At 44.3% G+C, this 23,479-nt stretch overlaps 1 protein-coding gene across 2 annotated transcripts in view; it reads left to right on the top strand.

Moving 5' to 3' along the window:
- Positions 1–18,127, top strand: part of LOC147629559 (disease resistance protein RPP2B-like) — a 64,717-nt gene extending 46,590 nt beyond the window's left edge. For both annotated transcript variants that reach the window (XM_086811056.1, XM_086811057.1), the window contains 2 exons: positions 15,924–16,613; positions 16,788–18,127. In XM_086811056.1, the coding sequence (XP_086667182.1) occupies positions 15,924–16,613; positions 16,788–17,348 (1,251 nt within the window). In that variant the 3' untranslated portion in view covers positions 17,349–18,127. The remainder of the gene's footprint in view (positions 1–15,923; positions 16,614–16,787) is intronic.
- Positions 18,128–23,479: the final 5,352 nt, after the last annotated feature.

Genomic DNA, 23,479 nt, shown 5'->3' with positions numbered 1-23,479 from the left:
CCTTGGAAGTACAGATGCGGGTTATGAGCCCTGCAAAGTCGTCGACGATGCGGGAGCATATTAACAAGCTGCAGGCTCTTCAGCAGGAAGTTCTTCAGGCTGGGAAGGAGATATCGTCAGAGGACATGGCCATCACGTTGCTGTCACATTTGCCCTCTTCGTACTCAGCATTTTACTCGTCGTTGATTACCAGTGGCAGGCTCAGCACCATCACGTGGGAGGAGCTTGTGCCCATGGTCCTGGACCAGGAGGAACGATTCACGAACCCTCCTCAGGTTGGAGGTTCGGAGGCCTTTACTGGCGAACGGTCGAAAGGCCGTAACTCGGGCAAAGGGAAGGCTTCATCGGAGAAGTCTTCTGAGAAGAAGTCCGACGCTGACCGCGAGAAACTGAAGGCAGAGAGGACCTGTAATGATTGTGGCGAGAAAGGCCACTATTGGAGGCAGTGTCCCAAGCGGAAGACCGAGAAAGGTGAGGACTCCTCAGCAGCAATCATGAAGACTCCGGCTTTTGTGCACCTGGAGGTGATGGACACCGATGCTTCATTTTCTTCAGGCAGGGAGGAGATTGGAGGACTCTCTGCAACGGATACTCGTCGGGAGTGGATTCTCGATAGTGGTGCTTCCTGGCACATGACTCCTTCCCGTTCCGGTTTACAGGATCTCTGCAGGCTTTCTGGTCATATTCTTACTGGGGATACGTCCACTATCCCAGTTCATAGTGAGGGCAGGATGGAGATTGTTCCCAATGGCAGAGGGAGGAAGCATTCCTCCCAGGTGTTGTATGTTCCGGCACTTGGCTTTCATCTGTTGTCAGTGCATCGGGTTTGCAAGACTGGCGTACGGGTGGAGTTTGATGAGCATTTTGTTGCTCTCCGGGACAAAGCAACAGGCCAAGTGCAGTGTGGTAATAGCTACTCAGGTGGATATACGCTGCAGGTGCGGGCTTTCCGAGACCAGGTGGTGGATAGCTTACCAGTAGATGGCAGCAGTTGGCAGGAACTTTCCAGTACTGATGTTGGTAGTTCTTGTGTTCGTGAATTAGAGAAAGCTGAACAGGTCACTTATGCTCTGATGTCTCGTAGTGTTCGGGACATAGAACTTCCAGTAGATGAGGATGTTCTTTCCACGGGGACCTTTCGGAAAGCCAGGCAGGTGACAGGTGATTACTTGCAGAAGGAGGTGGTTTCTCCAGGCTTTGTGGTTCCGGATTCAGAGGGGGTTGTTGACAGGTTTCATCAGGTTTCCAGGACTTGTTTGTGCACCGTAACAGGTGTTGATCCTTGTGAGCAGTGGTATGTCTCTGTGACTCAGAAGCTGTATGGTTCAGTGATCTGGTTGATGGACACCAGATCGGACGGGAGCTTCCTGATGAGGCAATTGAGCTCTTGGTTGCAGATATCTCTTTGGGAGGCAGGATTGCGTTTCCTGTGGTTTCTGCGACATGCGAAGGATCAGAGACTCTTTTACACAGGAGGGGGATTGTTGGATGGAGTCCGACTCCACGGTAGGAGTGACTCAGTTTGGGGAGGAGATCCGGACACGAGGAGATCTACTTATGGCCCAGGAGCAGTTTTACGGAGCAGGAGGAGGTTACATTGCAGGTTTGGGCTTCCATTGGAGGAACCCATGGTCATCCAGAGGCACTTTGTTCGTGAACAGATCGTTGCTGATGACATCTTGCTGGAGTTCTGTTCGACGGAGGACAGTACGGTGGACCTCTTCACGAAGTCGCTCTCAGGATTTGCTCAGGCGGCACCCCAGCTCCCTGTGGTTGGTTACACAGCCAGGAGCTGAGAGGGGGTGTTAGAAGTCATCTCTTGTCCAGTTTTATACACCAGGGCCTTTGTTGTGGGTGTGCTCGCCCTTATGAGGTGTTTCCCCATTTTTCCCCACTCTCCGTATTTTTCCCCTATTTTTTTCCATTTTTCTGAGGCTTGGGAGGGCTGCCAGAGGGTGCCAAGAGCAGTACAGTGCTGGCCGACTGGGTGTTTATCAGTCGTGGGCACTCTTGCTGCTGGCCGACTGGTTTTGATCAGTCGTGGGCACCAGATAGCTGGCCGACTGCATTTATGCAGTCGTGGGTCTTTTTTATCAGTCGTGGGCACTCCTGCATCTGCTGGTCGACTGCCCTCTAGGGAGGTATATATAGGACCCCAGCCCCCATACCTCATTTGTATCATATCTCGGGATCTTCTTGTGTATATAGAGCAGAGTTACACGCCTACATCTCTCTTTCTCTTGTGCTGTTTTTCTGCCTGCGTTTTTGCTGTTGTGTTCCCAGATCTGGTCATCATCTCCGCTGCGTATTCTGACAGGACAGTGGATGTATGTTTATGCTGAATTGTGGAACCATGTACTTGGGATATGCCAGATGTATGCTCAAGGCTGCCCTGCTGAATGGTCTTGGCCGATCAGAGGGAAAACACAGAGTGTTGCTTTTGTGGGACACAGATCTGTGTGTGAATCCTCTGTGCTAAGAGGTCTTGTGGGCTGCCAGATTGGACATACAGGTGTATTCTCCTGGCTGGTTTTGTTGTACTCAGCTTTACATCTTTTTGAATTTGAATAAAGAAATACTGAAAGGGGCGCCAAGCTTTGGGGCCAACAGGTGTCGTTCTCATTTCAGATTTGGGGCACTCTAGCTCCAATTAAATTTGTTTTTATATCTGGACTACAAGTGGAAGGGTGACTGCTAGTCTACCGCACTTTGGTTTCTACTAGAGGCCGGTTTCAAGGTTCCATTTCCGGGACCCATTACTCAACTTTCTTACGGGGGTGAGCTCGTGGTTGACTCGAGGAAAGTCATCGCCGAAAAAAAAATTCAGCAACATGTCTGATACAGAAGACGAATATTTTTATCATGAAGAGGAAGAGCAAGAGACCTCTCTTGAAAGAAATGAATCTGAGGATATTCTTGCAGGAGAACAAGCTGCAGATGATGAGCATTATGAGGATGTAACACAGCCAGAAGATATGCCTAGTAAAGAGGAAGATGATGCTCAGTTTAAAAATCGTTTGGCCGGTGTTATGGATGTGTTTATGCAGCTCACACAAAGTGAGAAGTTTGCTGAATTTATGAGATCCCATACAGAGCCTGAAAAGAAGAAGAAGAAGGTTTTTTAAGAACCTTCCTCAGGGTCATAGTGGTGCCTTCCCACAGGATCCATCTTTTGGACAGTTTCCGAACATGCAGCATGCTTTTGGTGCTAACTCTCAGAGTTCCTTCTTTGGACAGCCATCTATTCCTCAGCAGACTATGCATCCAGGTTATTTTGGTGGTGGCTCGGTGTTCCAATCTATGACTGGGGGTTATCCTCAGGGAGGCATGGGTATGCTTGGGACTTTTGGAGCTAATTTTCAGCCTGGTATGCAGGGGAATATGTATGGTGGTATGCAGTCCGGAATGCAAGGAAACATGTTTGGGGGTATGCAACCTGGAATGCAAGCAAATATGTATGGGGGCATGCAGCCCGGTATGCATAATGGTATGTTTGGAAACATGGCTGGAATGTATGGCATGCCAGGTGTGGGAATGGGTAATGTTGACCCTATGATGGGCATGAATGCTGGGGGTAGCAATCTTGTGAAACCACTTCCTTACGATCATCTAACGCCTATGGGTAAGGCGAAGGATTTTAAGGAAGGGGGAGCTGTTGTGAAATTTGATACATTCAGTGGAGCCAAAGATAAATTAAAAGCACTTACCTTTTTACAGCAGTTTGATGCTGCTTTTTCTGGTGGTAATTACACGGAGTCCTCTAAGGTGAGAAAAGCTGCGACTTTTCTCAAAGGCAATGCATTGCAGTGGTGGTCTACTGCAGGCATAGCACCATCTACTTGGGTACAGTTTAAACAGGTGTTCTCTTCCGTATGGCTCACATCTACTTTTGAGGTGGATGTAATGACCGCATGGCACAAGTTGGATGCATCAAAGTGTGATAATCTTGAAGATTATAACAAGAAGTTTTGGGAAGCTTTACTCCCAGTTACTTCTTACCGTGCAGTGCCTTTGTTTGAGCAGGTAGAGAAGTATTGTTGTGGGCTGCCCAAGGAGGTGCGTGACTATTGTATAAAGACTCGAGTAACAAACATGTCACAGATGATAGAGAATGCTATGACAGCTAATGCGTTACTCACTGGAGTCTCATCTGGATTTAAAGGCAATAAGAACTCGAGCAAGAAATCTGAAAAGTCTGGGCATGCTTCGCGTGATGCAAAAGGGTCTTCAGAGACGCGGTATAAGAAGATGCCAATGCCCAAGAGAACTCCTGAGGAGAGACAGGCTTTGAGGGATGCTCGGAAATGTTTCTACTGTATAGAAGAGGGACATATGTCTTTTAATTGTCCCAAGCGAAAGTCCCAAAAGGACTGACAATAAAGGAGAGCCCAAGTCAAAGAAACCAAAACCTTCTGCAGGGTTAGTTCCTGATCTTGTTGGGGAACAGTCAGGTGGTGAAGAGACAGAGTTGTGCAGGACATGGGGCAAAGTGAGAGATCAAAATGCCTTGATATTCTTTGATACAGGTGCTAGAGCCAACTTCATTTCACCGGATTTGGCTGGCCGATTGGGGATTCGTGCAGAGGAGATGGGGCCGTTATATGACGCTAACATGGCTTGTCCAGGGTATGCTGAACCCGTCACTCCTATTATTGGGAAGCTTAGGCTTCATTTGCAGGGTTATGTGGACAGCGAAGAGTTTCATGCCACTTGATGGATGTGATGTTTTGTTGGGTATGCCATGGTGCCACAGAGTACATGCGGTGGTGGATACATACAATAGGAAGATCACTCTGACTCATAGACGGAAAGAACATGTTTTGGATGTAAAACTTAAAGGGCAATCTGTCCCTATTGTATCAGCTTCGGCAATTTCATTAGTAATGAAAAAGCATCTTTCCGCGTACTTGATTTATGTAAAGGATGCAAAAGATGATGAGTCTAAGTCTAATTTGTCTATGTTAGATAAGGATAGGACTGATTTCTTATGTGGATTCCAAGATTGTTTTTCCGAGTCATTGCCAGGGGAACTTCCTCCGGAGAGGCCAGAAGATCATGCTATTGATCTAATTCCTGGTAGTACTTCACCAAATAGACCGCCGTACCGTGTTAGTGCAGCCCAACAAGAAGAAATTATGAGTCAGGTATAGGAGCTTTTGAATAAAGGGTTGATACAGCCTAGCTCATCACCCTTTTGCTCACCTGTACTCTTAGTGCAAAAGAAGGATGGTTCTTGGCGCATGTGTATTGATTACAGGGCGCTAAACAAGAATACCATCAAGAATCGATTCCCCATTCCGAGGATCGATGACATTTTGGACCGCTTACAAGGCTCCATAGTCTTTAGTCGCATTGACTTGAAAAGCGGGTATCATCAGATACGTATTAGAGCCGAGGATGTGCACAAAACAGCATTTCGAACCAGGTTTGGGTTGTATGAGTTTTTGGTTATGCCCTTTGGTTTGACAAATGCACCTTCCACATTTAACAGAATGATGGACAGGATTTTCCGGCCTCATAGAGTGTTTGTGGGCACATTCTTTGATGATATGATTGTGCATTCACAAACTGAGGAGGAGCATAGAAGGCATTTGGCCATTGTGTTTGCAGAACTCAGGAACCATAGGCTGGTTATTAATGCCAAGAAGAGTGAGTTCTTCTTGCAAGAGATACATTTCTTGGGGCATATTGTGTCTAAGCATGGAGTCCATATGGATCCATCGAAGGTGGAAGCAATTCTTAATTGGCCAGATTTGAGAACCGTGCATGATGTACGCAGCTTTCTAGGATTGTGTTCCTATTACAGGTAGTACATACGGTATTTTGCTGAAATTGCTTCGCCCCTTCATGCCTTAACAAAGAAGGCAACTCCGTTTAGATGGGCTGATTTGGAAATTACAGCCTTCAAAAAGCTCAAAGAAAAGCTTACTTCAGATCCAGTATTGGTGTTACCGGATCTCCGAAAGGCTTTTGTTGTCCAATGTGATGCATGTGGAAGTAGCATTGGGGCAGTTCTCATGCAGGAGGGACATGTGATAGCCTATGAGAGTAGAATATTGCAAGATGCCGAGAAGCATTTACAGGTTTATGCGAAAGAGATGTTGGCTGTAATTCATGCTCTTTCTACATGGAAACACTATTTGCTTGGGGCTGATTTCACTGTGCAGACAGATCATCAGACCTTGCGTTATTTCCTCACGCAAACTAAGCTTTCAGAGAAGCATATGCGATGGGCAAACTTTTTGTCTATGTTTCACTTCCAGATTGTGCATGTGGAAGGCAAGAAGAATGTAGTGGCAGATGCCTTATCACGCAAGCCACAGGTCTCAGCAGTTTCACTTGCTTATCATCATGAGCTTGATGAAATGAAAGAGCAGTATGCCCATGATGAGGACTTTGAAAGGTTGTATGATCAGATATCTGAGGGTCAGCGGCATGAGCACTATGTTGGGGTAAAGGCATAATGCCCACCCTTATAGTGTGTACAAGCCCATAAGTTATAGTACATAGTACACTTAGTACTTTTAATGTACTAAGTGCACTATGTGTACTAGTGCAATATACATGTGTGATAGGGGAGTCACACACTCATTCTCATGAGTTGACTTATCCCCACAACTCTCTCTCTCTCTCTCTCTCTCTCTCCCTTGTTCTCTCTGTGTATGTCTCCCACATGAATCTCTAACCCTAATTAACTCCCATTCAACTGGTATCAGAGCGAGTTATTTTTCTAGGGTTTCGTCGCTGCAGAGAACCTGCGTGTGCTGTATGGATCTGCGTGTTACATCATAGCAGGGGTTGGTCGCCTGTGAGTGCTGGTTCTCGTGTGTCAGGCGCAGAGGCTGTGGTGGCAAATCTGGGACGAGTAAGAAGCTCAGGCTGCCTAGCGCAGGTAGCCAACAGCCAATCGTAGGCTTGCAGCAAGGCGCCTGGCCACATAAAGCGTAAAGCTACTAGGAAGGCGGCGAAGGCAGCTGGGAGCAATGGTGTAGAAGGTCGCAGGCAGGCGAGCGAAGAAGGGTTGTCAGCGCTGGGCGTCAAAAGGCGTGGAAACAGTCGCAGCAGCCAGGCGAACACGCGTATGAGCGCTGGAGGCAGACGGGCGTCAATACAACAGGCGAACACGACTCGTCCCGTGTAGCGTTGGCCAGGCGAAGGCGAATACGTCTACAAGCGATCCGTCGAAGCCCAGGCGTGTTATCGCTGGGCGATTTCAACTGGTCCCGGCTAGTTGTGCTGTCGTGGGAGAGTTGGCGTCTCAAGCAGCCACGCTGCCCAACCAGACAGCAGGCTTACAAGTTGACTCCAACGCAACCTGGTGCGCAGCCAATCAAGTCCTGCAATCTACGACTTCCAGCCCAATATGCAGCAGCAGAGAAGAGCCAACACCCTGGAGCATGGATCCACAAGCTGTAGCAGTGTAACCACCCATTCGTTCGAACTGGCAGCAGGAGCATCAGCATCAACATCAGCAAGAAGCGCCCCCCCCTTTCTGCATCAGATTTCTGCAACAGCATCAACAGAAATTCAGCCTGCAAATCTCAGAGAAATTCAAAATTAAGAGGTATTTGCCTGCAATTTTGGGAATTTCTTATCAATTCAATCAATTGAGCAGGTACAGGTGCCGAATTGTTCAATTTCTGAGCAAAATTGGCAAAATTGGGTGACATTGGTCACAATCAGGATCAATTTGCAGGAAATTGGATGTCGAAATTTGGGGCTTTTGATGTAATTGTGCAATTAAGCAGTCATACATGCTGTATGATGTGAGAAATCGCACATTTGGGCAAAATTGCAGCAAATTGCAGTGCAAATCAAGGGGCTTTTGTGCCGATTGAATTGATTTGCATGCAGGGAATCGCATTTGATGCTGTGGATAATGTGTTGATGCCTGACAAGCACTCAATGTGCCTGTAAATCAAGGGGCTTTCATGTATTGGATGTATATGTGGCCACGGGGAAGCATCGCGAAGACTCTGGATGCCTTCATGTGCATCAATGTACCATGTATGATCAGCAATTGATCTTAAATCAAGGGTCTTTTCAAGTTCGTATGCTTGTTGAGCTTGGCAAAGCAGCAGGCAAGACACTTATGCCTTGAATCCTCAGAAATCAGCTTGCAGTCAAGGGGCTTTTGCCCAATTTCTGTTCGGGACTATTGTATGCAGTGTTCGGGACTGTAAAAGTCTGATTTTCACTCAATTGGACAGCCAGGAGAGCATTTATTGCTACTGTACCTGCTGGTACAGATTTGGCACAGCTTTGTGCAAGTTTTGGCATGGCTGTACACTGTTTTGAGTGACCAAAAGGTTCAATTTCAGCTGCTGTACTTGCCGGTACAGGTTTGGTACATCATTGGTGAGCACTTAGTACTGCTGTACAGTACTTTGGAAGGGCAACAGAGCACATTTAAGGTGCTGTCCTAAATCTGCAGCAACCAGATTTTGGTGTTTTCATCACATAAAGTGGGAGTAGAGTTGCATTCGTGCTTCCGCAGTGGGAGATAAAGCTTGGGAGAACAACTGTGAGCACTTTGTGTGCTTTTGGTGCAGTGTTTGCACATTTTGCAGGGAGTCAGGCATTGACAGGTTGCATATTGCTATGGCAACCACAGGTGAGAGCTCTTCATTGCTTCACATCAAGAAGCTTGAAGGCTCACATAACTATGATATTTGGCAAACCCAGTGCTACAATGTGTTGCTCCAGAAGAAGCAGCACAAGCCTATCAAAGAAAGGGGTGTAAAGCCCGCTTCTCGTACTGCTGAAGAGTGGGAAGATATGGATGAGCTGGCAAGATCTACTATCATGTTGTCTGTGTCAGACTCTTTACTTTTCAGCATTCGCGAAGAGAAGACAGCTTGGGGAATGTGGCAGAGATTGCAGGACTTGTATGCCCAGCAAAGTGCCTCAAGCAAAGTGTATTGGTTGAAGAAACTCATAGGTCTTCAGATGAAGGAAGGGGCGTCTATGGCAGCCCATTTAAATGAGTTTAATGGTATTGTTAGCCAAGTTATAAATCAAAAGTTGGCAATGGACGATGAGTTCAAAGCCACTTTTCTGTTATGCACTTTGCCAGAGAGTTGGGACACATTCAGGACAGCCACTAGCAATTCGAATGCTATACTGTCATATGCAGATGTTGAGGGTGCTCTTCTTCAAGAAGAGATGAACAGGAAAAACAACTCTGTTGGAAAGTGCAATGCAATGAATGCACGTGGGAGATCCCAGCAAAGGGGTAAAAGCCAAGAACGGGGAAGGAGCAAGTCTCGCTCCAAAAAGGACTTGGAATGCCATTATTGTGGCAAGAAGGGACACATTAAAAAGCAATGCTACAAATGGAAAAATGATCAAAAAGAAAAGGCAAAAGGCAAAGACAAAGACAAAGATGAAGCCAAAGATGTAAAGCCAAAGGGCAAAAGTGGAGTCAAGATTGAAGAAATCAATGTGTCACATGCAGGTGACAGTGAGGATGAGGTCCTATTTACGTCTTCACTTGATGTCCATTCACTTCTTACAGGTGGTCATGGTATGCACTCATGGATCATTGATTCAGGTGCCTCCTTTCATGTCAGAGGTTGCAGAGACTTGTTTGTCAAGTGTACTGCTGGCAATGAAGGAGTGGTTTATTTGGGTGATAACCATGCATGCAAGATTCTTGGCAGAGGTGATGTGAGGCTTGTGTTTTCAGATGGCTCACAGCTTATGCTCCATGATGTCAGGCATGTGCCTGAGATCAAGAAGAACCTGCTTTCTACTGGACAGCTTGATGATGCTGATTATGTTACCACATTTGGTCGTGGAAAGTGGAAAATTAGTAAGGGCTTACTGGTTGTTGCCAGAGGCTCTAAGGTGGACACTCTTTATTTCATGCATGCAGGTGTTTGGCACCATGCTAATGTAAATGCAACCGAGCTGCCGGAAATCTCTATGTGGCATAGCCGGTTGGGACACATGAGTGTCAAGGGAATGGAGCAATTGTCTTGTTTGGGTTACTTGCCTTCTCTAAAGTTTTCAAGTTTTCAGTTTTGTGAGCATTGTATATATGGCAGGCAACTGCAGTGCCCCCACAAGAAAGCTCTTGGACAGAAAGATGCTCAGTTAGAGCTTGTGCATACAGATGTATGTGAGATGCCTCAGCTTTCTTTGGGAGGGGCAAAATACTTTGTGTCTTTTATTGATGATGCCACACGCAAGGTGTGGGTTTATCCTCTTCGTTTGAAGAGTGATACATTCTCAGTGTTTCAGAAGTTTGTTGCTCTTGTTGAGAATCAAACTGGCAAAACACTGAAGGCTTTGCGTTCCGACAATGGTGGAGAGTATATGTCCAAACAGTTTCAGGACTTTTGTGATGCTAAAGGCATCAAGAGGGAGCTCTCTACTCCTTATGATCCTCCACAAAACGGGACAGTAGAGAGGATGAACAGGACCATTCAGGAGAAGGTCCGTTCTATGTTGTCACATGCTCCATTACCTCATGGTTTTTGGGCTGAAGCTGTTATGACAGCCGTTCACCTTATAAACAGGTCACCTAACACGAGGCTTGGTGGGAAAGTGCCAGAAGAAGTATGGACAGGGAAGCCTCCGTCATACAAGCACTTGAGAGTGTTTGGTTGCGTTGCGTACGTGCACATACGCAGGGAAATGCGCACCAAACTTGATCCTAAGTCTCACAAATGCATATTCCTAGGATATGGTGACAAAGGTGAAATGGGGTATAGACTTTGGGATCCCGTGAATAGAAACATTATACGCAGCAATGATGTCATTTTTGATGAAACATGCATGTATAAGGAGCTTGCAAGGCAACAGGAGCCTGGCAGAGTCATCTTTGATGATGATGGACATCATGGACAACAACCAAGGGCTGTAAATCAACCATTACAGCAGCAAAACCAGCCCTTAAATGGTGCTGAAAATGGTCCAAATGGACAGCCAGAGATGGCAGAAGATATCCCTTTGGATATACCACAGTTAGAGGAGATACCGGGCATGATATTTCAGCCTTATGGCATGGAACAGGAGCCACCAATGGGTGATATGCAGGCTGGACAGCAACCTGCAAATGATGGTCATTGGGTACGGAGGTCCACAAGACCCTCCAGAGCCCCTGACAGGTTTGTTCCAGGGGTTGACTACTTGATGCTTACTGACTGTGGGGAGCCCTCATGTTATAAGGAGGCTTTACAGAGGGCAGACAAGGCTCTTTGGGAGCGTGCCATGAAGTCAGAGATGGATTCTCTGCACAAAAATGGAACATGGAAGTTGGTGCATTTGCCTACAGGCAAGAAGGTTTTGCCATGCAAGTGGGTTTACAGGCTCAAAGTTGCACCAGATGCAAAGCCAAGATACAAAGCCAGGTTAGTGGCTAAGGGCTTCAAGCAGGAATATGGTGTGGACTTTGAGGAGATCCTCTCTCCGGTGGTCAAAATGACCACACTTAGAGTTGTGTTAGCTTTGGTTGCGCATGATGATCTGGACTTGATTCAGATGGATGTGAAGACTGCTTTTCTTCGCGGTGATCTCCATGAGGAGATATATATGCAACAGCCAGAGGGTTATGCAGTGAGTGGAAAGGAGAAGCTTGTATGCAAGCTGAAAAAGAGTCTTTATGGGCTCAAACAGGCACCAAGAGAATGGTATCATAAATTTGATACATTCATGAAATCCCAGGATTTCAGGAGAAGTTGTAGGATCGTGGGGGCAACAACTTCCCGGGAGGTCACCCATCCCAGTAGTGTTCCAGCGCAGGTGCGCTTAACTACAAGGTTACACAAACTGGTCTAGCCATCTAGACCCCAAAACCTTAAGGTGTTAGGGACCTCCGGTCTAGCCAATTCATGCAAGCCTTGCCACAAGTTGGGCTTACCCCAACAACCACCCCCTTAAGCCAAACTTGGGACTCACCTGTCCCCCTTAGTACCAACATGGTCCAACCGGCTCAGAGGTTGAGAGCTTCAACGTGGCCTCTGCCCTGGCTCAGAGGTTGAAGTCACCTTCAACATGGCACTTTCCATGGACTCAGAGGTTGGACTTTCAACCATGGCTCTGATACCACTTGTAGGATCGTGGGGGCAACAACTTCCCGGGAGGTCACCCATCCCAGTAGTGTTCCAGCGCAGGTGCGCTTAACTACAAGGTTACACAAACTGGTCTAGCCATCTAGACCCCAAAACCTTAAGGTGTTAGGGACCTCCGGTCTAGCCAATTCATGCAAGCCTTGCCACACAAGTTGGGCTTACCCCAACAGAAGTGACATAGATCACTGCTTGTACACCAAGAAAGCTTTGGATGGCAGTCTATTGATCCTCATCTTGTATGTTGATGATATGTTGATTGCCGGGAAATCTCGTAAAGAGATGGATGCCTTGAAGAAGAGGCTGCATGAAACCTTTGATATGAAGGATTTGGGTGATGCAAATCACATTTTGGGTATGTGGATACTTCGGGACAGAAATCAGCATGTGTTGTATTTGTCTCAGAAGGAATACATTGGCAAAGTTTTGCAGAGGTTCAATATGGACGGGGGGAAGAAGACTAGTACTCCTTTGCCTCCATATGTGAAACTCAGTGCTATGGACAGCCCACAGTCAGATAGTGGCAAGGCTGATATGGCCAAGGTTCCGTATGCTTCAGCTTGTGGCAGTCTCATGTATGCCATGGTTGCTACTAGGCCGGACATTGCATTTGCAGTGGGAGTAGTTTCTAGATACATGGTTAAACCTGGCAAGAAGCATTGGGAAGCAGTGAAAGGTGTCATGAGATACCTGAAGGGCACACAGGATATGTGCATATGTTTTGGCAAACAGGATGCATTAGTGCATGGTTACACGGATTCGGATTATGCCGGTTATCCAGATAACCGGAAGTCTACTACCGGTTATGTGTTTACATTCACAGGAGGTGTTGTGTCATGGATATCCAGGATGCAGAAGTGCACTGCCTTATCTACTACAGAGGCCGAGTATATTGCAGCCACAGAGGCTTGCAAGGAGGCATTATGGCTATCTCGGTTAGTGGTTGATTTGGGCTATACAGGGGATATTCCATTGTTGCATTGTGACAGTCAGAGTGCCATCCAGTTGGCAAAGAACCCTGTATTTCATGCAAAGACGAAGCATGTGGATGTGAAGTATCACTTCATCAGAGAGGTGATAGAGAACAAGCAAATTCAGCTTGTTAAGATTCACACGGATGACAACCCGGCTGATCTGTTGACAAAGAGTTTGCCTCCGGAGCGGTTTGCTCATTGCAGACACTTGATGGGCATTGGATGAGGCCAGTTTCAGCCTTGATATGGCCTTGTATATTATCATGTACATGCTGATTTTTTCTTTTCCTTCATTTAAGGGCGCTTTGCCTTTAAGTGGGGGGTTGTTGGGGTAAAGGCATAATGCCCACCCTTATAGTGTGTACAAGCCCATAAGTTATAGTACATAGTACACTTAGTACTTTTAATGTACTAAGTGCACTATGTGTACTAGTGCAATATACATGTGTGATATGGGAGTCACACACTCATTCTCATGAGTTGACTTATCCCCACAACTCTCTCTCTCTCTCTCCCTTGTTCTCTCTGTGTATGTCTCCCACATGAATCTCTAACCCTAATTAACTCCCATTCACACTATACTCTCAGAGATGGGGTTTTATTGATGCATGGCAAACTGTGTGTTACGAGGCCATTGCGACTCAAGGTTATGATTGAAAGTCATGCTCCACCGTATGCAGGTCATAGAGGTATTGACGCCACGGTAAAAGCAGTGGAGACTTTCTTTTATTGGCCAACCTTGAGAAGAGATGTTGATGCCTTTGTTAGGCAATGCATCGTATGTCAGAAGGTAAAGTTTGACCGTCAAAAGACACCAGGGTTACTACAGCCTTTACCTATTCCAGATACACCTTGGGAGAGCATTGCCATGGATTTTATATTTGATCTTCCACGGACACAAACAAGGAATGATGGTATTTGGACTATCATATGCAGGTTCAGTAAGCAGGCTCATTTCAGTCCCGTGCGTAAGACGATCAAAGTGGATCATATGGTGAAGTTGTTCATGGCAGGCTTGCCTACGTCTATCATTAGTGACCGTGATCCACGGATGACGAGTTTGTTCTGGAGAGGGTTGTTTGACAACATGGGTACAACTCTCAAGTTTTCATCTTCATTTCATCCACAAACAGATGGTCAATCGGAAGAGGCTAACTCTACAGTGTTGGATCTTCTTAAGTGTTATGTGTCAGAGCACAAGCAACAATGAGAAAAGTATCTTCCTTTGGTGGAGTTTGCATATAACAACACTGTCCATACCTCGACGGGCAAGGCGCCTTTTGAGATTGTGGAAGGCATTTTGAACACAAAGGATAAGATCTTTGAGGCTGATCAGTATGTGGAAAATATGGATGAAGCTTATCGGAGAGTTAAGTTGGCACTCCAGAAAACTCAGCAAAAGCAAAAGAAAGCCGCAGACCGTCACAGACGTGCTTTAGAGTTTGCATTGGTGGGTGATTGGGTTCTTTTGCAATTCGAAAAGGCTAGACTCAAGAAGATAAGGGTAAAGAGCGCTTATTCCCTAAGTTGAGCATGCGTTATTATGGGTCTTTTCAGGTATTGGAAAAGATTGGTGAGGTGGCCTATCGCTTGAAGCTACCAGATCACTGGAGGATTCACAATGCTTTTCACGTGAGTCTCCTTAGACCTTTCCGTGGGGATGTGCCTGAGGATGTATCAGATGAGGCTCAGCCGGAAGTTGAGGAACTTGATGAGGTTCTTATTCGAGAGTAGATATTGGCACATAAGGAAAGAAGAGGTAAAGTTTCCCGTCGCTATCTTGTGAAGTTCAAGAACTAGTCACTGGATGGAGGAAGGTGACTTAACAGATTCACCTCAGGTTTTGCAGCTTTATCTCGATGCTTTTGAGTTAGAACCGACTCTTGTTATGGCTCATTCAGGTTCAGCAGAGCATGGGTCTGGAGCATTGCCTGATGCTCAAGAGGGGGGTAGGGAAGCACAGAGGATTTGGACCGTGATAGCACACCTATTTGCTATGCCTACATATCTTTTGGTGCTATCATTTGGTTGACTCAGTTGGGTCCCCAGCTTAGGTATGAGGGGGGATGACAAGAATCACGCCATTTTGATCAAGCAAGGAGTTGCTCAGCGGGGTTGCCTTAAGGATTTGCCAGATTCAGGATACGCCCCGCCGGCACAGAGATTGGATAGTGCATGGGAGACTATTGCTAGTATTACAGCCTGGCACATTTGGGTAGATGCACTGAGGCCATAGAGGGCACTATTGTCTTGGACACACAATGCCTTTGCAAGATTTGGAGTGATATTATCCATACCCATATGGCAACCTGGGCTAGAATCCAGGGATCTTCGAGGGCCGCATAGAGAAAGTGCGGCCAGTTTATGAGAGAGTGGGATCATGGTCTATTCTTCATTTCCACTCATATGGGACCTTGTTGGCAACACGAGGCACTTGGTTGAGATTTCGACCTAGTTTGGTTTGAAATCTCCCTTTTGTATATTTTTTCATACTTAATATAAGTCTCTTCTCCGAAAAAAAAGAAAAGAATTGAAAGAGTCCAAATTTGATATCGTTTGGTTTGAATAGAAAAGGGCACTTTTCAGCAAATCAAATTAAGCTATAGTATAGGAATATTCCTGATAAATTGCTTTAAGATTGGGATGGTAATTGGGGGATGTGTGCTTATTGGCTCCTCTACCCTATACTTAATTGGAAGAGTAAAGTTAAAACATTTGCATCTAATCATACTAATGCTACCCTCAATGTTGCAAATTTTCATGTGTGCTTATTGGCTCCTCTACCCTATACTCAATTGGAAGAGTAAAGTTAAAACATTTGCATCTAATCATACTAATGCTACCCTCAATGTTGCAAATTTTCATGTGCTTGCAGGTGATCAATCTCCTAAAGGCTCATAAGCTACCTAGTTTGAGAGTCTTTTTGGTAGTCGACAACATATCTGATGAGTCCATGAAAGCAGTACGAAGAGTTCTAGAGCTGGGTGTAGGCCCTGGCAGCAAAGTGATACTTGTAGCTCGTAGCCTTGATATTTTGCACCCAGCTCTCAGAATGCAAGGCCATCGTTACATCTGTGACAGTATAAGCATGCCAAGCCTGCTTGAAACAGAAGCTGCTGACCTTCTCCTGCAAACTGTTGGAGCTGGTATGGGCTTGGATGGAGAAGCAATTGAGAAGTACCTCTCTCCCAGGCAGTGGGAGATAGTGTTGGCCATTGTTCGCAAATGTGGTTTTGGTTCAGAAAATAACATGTTGTACCTTCCTTCAGTTATAGAAAAAGTTGCGGAGTGGTTGTTGAGGCACAACAAAGATATATACAATTCTGAGAATCAGGTAGGAAGGTTTTTGGAATGTCAAGGCATATCAAGAGTGGAGAATTACAAATGCGAAGTTGTGAGGGAGCTTCTTTGGGAAAGCTTTCGAGCATTACCTGACCAGAAGCTTCAGCTTTTGTTTCTGGACATAGCTCTCTTCATCTTACCTGCAAACATCTGGAGTGCATCTGAGGCACTTAAAATTTTAAGCTTGATGCATGGATGCAGTCAAGAAAAAATGGAAACTATGGTATGTGCATTTCAGCTTGTGCTCTTTAATTGCGCACTTCAGCTTCAAATTAAAAATTTAGTATGCTAGATCTTTTGTTTAGTGTTGACTACTACATTTGATCTTAATCAAACTGTACAGATAAATTACATTCTGATAATGTTGACTACATGTGATCCCAATCAAAATGTGCAGATAGAAGAGTTGCGAAGGTCTGATTTCTTGAGAACTTCAAGCTGTGGGTTTTCAGTTCATGATGTGCATGCAGAGTTTGCTCACAGTATAAAAGAAGACTCTACTATGCAATTCTTGGGGTCTTTAAGGCGCTGGATGACATACAAATGTACAGATCCAGATGAAGTGGGAAGGGATTTGCTGTTGAGGCAGGATGAAACGAACAACTATTGCCAGGTACGAACCATGATTCTGGAGGTAGGTGAGGGTTGCAAGAGAGTTAGTCTGAATGGCTTTTCGAGCCTGAAAGCCTTGGTTGTGAGAAACTCCAAGTCTTTAGCAGTGTTGGAGTTGGTAGGTCTAACCGCACTTGTGAGCTTGGACATTCAAACCTGCCCAAACTTGAGGTGGGTTGAGGCACCCCAGGAGGACCACAATCGTGATTTGCACAGTGCAGGAAGGCTAAGAATTTGGGATGCAGATGGTTATATTAGGCAGGAGGAGAAGAGCTCTTGGTTGGTAGTTCGAAAAAAATCAGAAGACCCACAATGCATCAGCTCATTTAGGCAAAACCTCAGATGAGAAGTGCAACAGGTGGCCCTATATATATATATATAGCCATGCATTGGCATGCTCTTGAGTCTGCATGTCTTTCCTCTTAATTCTTTAAGTGGAGTGCTTGAGAAATTACAAGAGTCGATAGCTTTTTTAGATTACAAAAGCGGAGCGCTTTTGAGATTACAAGAAAGAGTTGCCCTGCTACAAGGAGGGTGTTGTGGATAGTCTCTATACAGAGAGGTGCATCATGCCGTCTTCGACAGTAGTTTGCCATAAATTTGTCACCCACACGCAAAGAACCGATTGCAACAACCACACATCTTGCACCTCATCTTTAAAACAAGCCTTTGCCCTTTGTACATAGATAGCCTTCACTCCTGTATCTAGGTAACCTTTACTCCTTGTGAACTAACCCTCTTAATCTCTTATTACCTATGTATCAAAGCAACTTGGAACCACCTCTTGCATAATTACCTCCATCCCCATGAATGGTCTCAATCCCTTGTCGCCATCTCATCAATTAGTTTCTTTGTCCTTAGCCGCCATTGACTAAAGTGGCCATTACCACATCATCATGCGTGGAAACCACCTTTGTCTACCACACAGGCCACCAAAACACTCAACACCCTTCACACAATCGACCTTCACCTTTTGGCTTGCTACAGGCAATAACTTAGTGGGGATTGGGAATGTTTTTATGCCTTAGGAAATTTGATGATGGAGTTTTAATCATTGCTACAAAATTGACTATGGTTTGTATATTTTAAATCTTTATATCTCATAATTGCACGAAAGATTTCTTAGATCTTGATATTTCCCTCATCATTTGACCTCACCTCTCTATGTCTCTATCACTACGGGCCTCCTCTCTGTCTCCCTCTCTCTATCACTATTGGAGGAGTAAGAGGAGGCAGAGGAAGAGAAGACTGGGGAAAATCATCTAGAAGAATAAGAGGAAGAGGGGATAAAGAAAATAAGAAGGAAGAATGTTGATTTAGTATACTATATTGTATCGAAAGAGTTTGACAATCCACATGGTTATCTATATGGAAGCATATGATAGGTCCTAAGGACTTTTGTGTGGCAAGGAAGCATCATGAAGTATAGGATTGCAAAAAGATTCTCTGGCTAATAGTCAACATAAAAAGTGGTAACATTTTCCACAAACCTACACCATGGCTGTTAAAGAAAGACACATTTTAACGACGAATCGGCGGGTACAACACCTTTGTATATCCACGGATCATATCAATGCAAAATGCACATTTATAGTAGACAATGAAAGGCAAGTGTTCTCATTTTCGAACAATACATGTTCTATGTGCTACTTATGGTAGACAAAACCTTATGTGATGTCCTAATTGCTTTGCTACTTATGGTAGACAAAACCTTATGTGATGTCGTAATTGCTTTGCTAACAAAGGTGGGCTGGAAAAATATAATATATTACTTAGGATCACTAGCGAGATATTTATGTTTTTGCAAATTTTTGAGGATGTTTTTTTGCACGTGCTTAGGGAAATAAATGTTTTGCTTTTGGTTTTTAGGTGGATTTTATCTCAAGAGATTAGGAAATACGAGATTTTAGAAATAAAAAATGGGCTACATAGCTTTTATGCATGATTAAGAAAGAGCTTCCAACAAGCTTCTTTGACATCCAGGTTTATGCTCTAATACCTCTCGTTGAGGAAATAGAGTTGGCTTGTGTTGTGAGCACACATTTGATGTTATATAAGAGATTTATGTGTTTCCTCAAATAATGTGTTTGTAGCAAAGCAAGTCTAGAGAGCTCTATGGTTGAGTGGAGATGAATCAGATACTATGTCAAACTTTGTTGTGTTGTGTATTAAAGGGAAAACAAAATAACTTACCATTTTGCAACAAGAGCAATTGTCCACTTTTTTGGGTGACAAGCCGAATGCATGCAAAGGTGGAGTGAACGATATGAGGTTTGCGGGTGCGTGTGCACACACAGAATCAAAATTCCTTAAAGAGACAAAAGAGATAGTAACCTTGCTAATGGAATGGGCACATGATTTACAAGAAATTAGGACACAACTATAAGAACATAGACCACCTAAGAGGAAAAAGTAGCAAAAGAAACTACTAAGACAGTGCAAAGTAGAGACTAGAGAGAATTTTAAAGTTTCAATTCTACTAACAAGTAGCGAGGTACAATGTGATGGTGTTGAGTAGAGCCTAGATGGAAATCTAGATAGACTCTCAATGGAGCATGTACTCTATATAGAAGGCATGTATGCTCTCTATAGCATTGGATGCATCAATTATTGATGACGACATCTCTCTATAGTATTGTGGATGGTGTGAATGGGTGGCTATGTTGCATTGACTTAGTGCACCACCCGCATATTAAAACCACGACCAATTGACCACATACATCAATCTAGGAGATTACATACATCTTAGAGACTCACAGGCCAGTGCCAAATCCAGATCTACAATTTGGGATCATTTAGGCCTCAAGTGGCGCGTGCAAGTTAAGGCGAGTCGTCTTAACCAAATCTACCTAAGTCCTACTTGGCAATATACCAACTCTATCTAACCCGTCTTCATCCATCATCGATGACAATAAGAACCCAAGTTGTTGGGATTCCTATCGTGATTGGCTTCTCCTCATGATGGGGGATTTGCAAGTGTGCAACACATAACAAAGGTAGGACTTTGCTGAGAGGTGGGCATTGAGCATATATTAACAAAAATGATGCATTCAAGGAGCGTGAGAGCAGTCTTGGGTGCTCTAAGTATGTTAAATGTCACAATAGTACGTGGGTATATAAAGAGCAATTCAAGATCTCTAAAATTGATAGGTTGTGCATCACCTAAAACTCTAATATTATGGCCTTCTTCAAGAAATGAAGCCATTAAAGTACCCACAATCCAGATGTAGTTGAGTTAGGGATTAAATATAAGGGAGTAGTATTGAAGTTGATTACAGAACCTTCAATCAACCTTATATGAATATTTATTATAGATATTTTTCCCATCGTAGAGGTGGTGTTAAAATGCAAGTGGTTTAGTAAAAACAAGAATCTCCACAAGACAAAAATAGTTTCTATTGCTTCAACTCAAGGGAGTCTCTTGGAAAAATAGTGGAGCCATACATGCTTCTTAAACATTCTCAACAAGAATTCTTCTATAGTTTCTCCAAAAGAATCCAACTTGGAAAGTGATCGAGGTTAATCCCCATGGTCATTGTTTATTTTATGACACTTAAATACCTCAAACACACAAAGTAGCTAAGAAATTTCAAGAGGATAATGACAAGGGATATTATCATTGTGTAGGCATAGGGGTTTTCCCCACCCTCTAGTCATATTAGACGAAGAATCAAACAACCAAACTAGACCATATTGGCATCCCACAATGGGAGAGTAGTAGTAATAAGTAGAAAAAGATAGCTATTCACTAACAAAAGCTAAGAAGGAGGCTCTCGCTATGGCCATGGCATAGCCAAGCATACTCCACCCTAGTCTACACACACTCTAAATCCACACAATCGCTCAAGCAAGCATGCATGCATGCGCGTACTCATGAACCAAGCCCACACACAAGCAAGCATGTGCGTACTCATGATTCAAGCCCACACACAAGCAAGCAAGCATATGAATAAAAAATTAAGCAAAATAGCAATGTTGTCATTCATAATTACAACATGGAGCTCCCTTGGGGGCCAATAATACATCAAAGACGAAAAATACATCATCAAAGATGAAAAGGCAAAAACTTGGGTACACGTGTTACGGGACCTCCACCATGGCTAACGGCCCCAGCAGGAGAATGATACTTGTGAAGAGTTACATTAGTAGTTGTGAGTAGGAAGCTACAACTAACCACCATGCTAAGCCATCAAGCTTCACTACCAACCCCTTACAAGCGCGTATACATAGCTCACACACATGCATGCGCTACTTGAAAGTAAGAAAGAGGTGAAGAGATTAGAGGACAAGGAGTATTATTCAGGTCCGCACTTACTCTTGCCAGCTTGGGCACCCAAAATTGCCCAAAACATACAACAACTAACTCGAAGAAGTGAAGTTTTAGCACGAAGGATTAAGGAATATAACAAAAGCATTGGCAAGCCCAAAACTACAAGCGGCATTGCCCAATAAATACATATCTTGCAGCACCTCGGTCGATTCGTATTATAGGAATGATCTCTGTATAACACCCCTATTTTCGGGAATGAAACTTAGGCAGATATAGATTAACGGTAGATTATATGCCTTCCAAGTAGAGGATATGGGTTCGATTCCCGTTATCCGAATTGATAGGTAGGGCAAGGGATGGCTACAGGTCATGGCTATATGAAAACGGTGCCATTTATTTTGAAAAATCTCGTATATAGAAAAAACACAAATTAAACCATGAATCGCAAAATCGTACACAACATGACGTTGGGACGGGTGAGTCTCACACACCCCAGGGTGGAGACGAATTTCTCCAGGGGCCCTGTCTCCCAAAAACTGGCTATAGTGGCGGTTGTTGGGGGCCCCACGTGGTTCAAGGTTTAACCCACTGTTCAAGGTTTCTTTTTCCTGTCAATTTTACTCTTCCTTTTGGACCAACTAATTTTACTATTCCTTATTCAACTTTTTTGCCAAAAGATGCCAGATATAATTCTATTGGTTACCCATTAACTTCTCTTAAGATTGCACGGGCTCCCTGGCCCTACCACCTTCTCTCTTACCTCTCTTTTACACGGACTTCCCTCCGGCTTACTTCTTCAGGATCTAAGCCCTATGGTCTAGGTAAAGTTGTTTGCTCTCTCTCTCTCTCTCTCTCTCTCTCTCTCTCTACTAAATCACTCGCAGCCCTTATCTGGGACCTCTTTCCAGCCTCCGTCCCCACCCCACACCTCTTCCCGGGTTGAACCACCCGCTCCACTACCGCAGTGCGTCGGATCGCCCCTAGCACTACCGTGCTCATCACCCCAGTTGATTTGTTCAATCCTAGTACCCCATTTCCGATGAATGGCTTGAATTTGTGATTGAAGGGCCAATTTAATAGTGTCATTTTTTTCATTAAAGCCCAACTCGAGATCTTTGATCTCTTGAATACATTCCTTCTTAAGGTTTTCTCTTGCGATCCTTTCTTCGGCTCTGATTAGAACTCTAATACCTAATTACATAAATAGAAAGGGTCACAAATTAATTGGCACTTTGGGATCTAACTTGACATGCTTGATCTGTGGTTTCTCACTTCCATCCAGACTCATGAAAAAGAGTAGACATATGACATCTCCTCTACCTGCCAATGTACCTGATAAAGGTCATAATGAAGAAGATACACCAAGAACTTATGTTATGGTTCATCAAAGCCGGATAGAGGACCTAATGAAAAAAAACTCCAAACAGAGGACTGTCTAAATGAGCCGGCAGCTAAGGCCTTTCCACTTCTTTTGCTTACTTAGATATACCTTTTATAAAAGCTAATTGACCATCTATGCCCTCTTCTTGAGGTAGAGAGCCCTCAACATCGGTCAAGGTACTTTCTCCATGGGTGGGTTCAATTCCCACCACAGCTAGGTGGATATAAAAGAGATGTAACAAATTACACATGGAAATGAAAGTTCAAAAATTGAAAAGGGATGCTTTAATGAGACTAGTTATTCTTTGTTGTCAACCTCTAGACTTGTACCTATTAGACTAACCTCTTCTAATTTGGTGCAAAGCGGTGTTGATAGACCAAAATTTCTTTGTGTACTTCAACTTCACAATACATTCGTGCTAGGCACCTTGATAAGGTTTTATGGCCTTCCTATGATTTTTGAAAAAGCTACTATTACTGGAATCTACTCCCCTTGGAGTAGGAGCAGTTTCCCATGGAGGGAAACGTTAAAGAGATACGATTTATTTGGGTTTGCATGAAAAATTGAACTTCAAATATGGAGCAACATTCATCTTTTGAAACTAAAACAGTTACAAGCTTACACATGAATGGTGATGCGGCAGACACTTTCACTGAAGATTTCACATTGAAACTGCGGCAGGAAAATGGGAATAATACCATATTGGAGCCGCAGTCGGCTAGTAAAATGAGGGGAGAGGAATCGACAGTATTGGGTGAGCATCAACTTACAGGCAGAAGGAACCAATATGCGGAACAAGTTTGTTCGATGCTTACACATTAGTGTG

Source organism: Cibotium barometz, chromosome 17, assembly GCF_041138505.1.
Source record: "Cibotium barometz isolate CiBa-2024 chromosome 17, ASM4113850v1, whole genome shotgun sequence".
Classification (NCBI taxonomy): Eukaryota; Viridiplantae; Streptophyta; class Polypodiopsida; order Cyatheales; family Cibotiaceae; genus Cibotium; species Cibotium barometz.
This window is presented reverse-complemented; position numbering and strand designations above follow the sequence as displayed.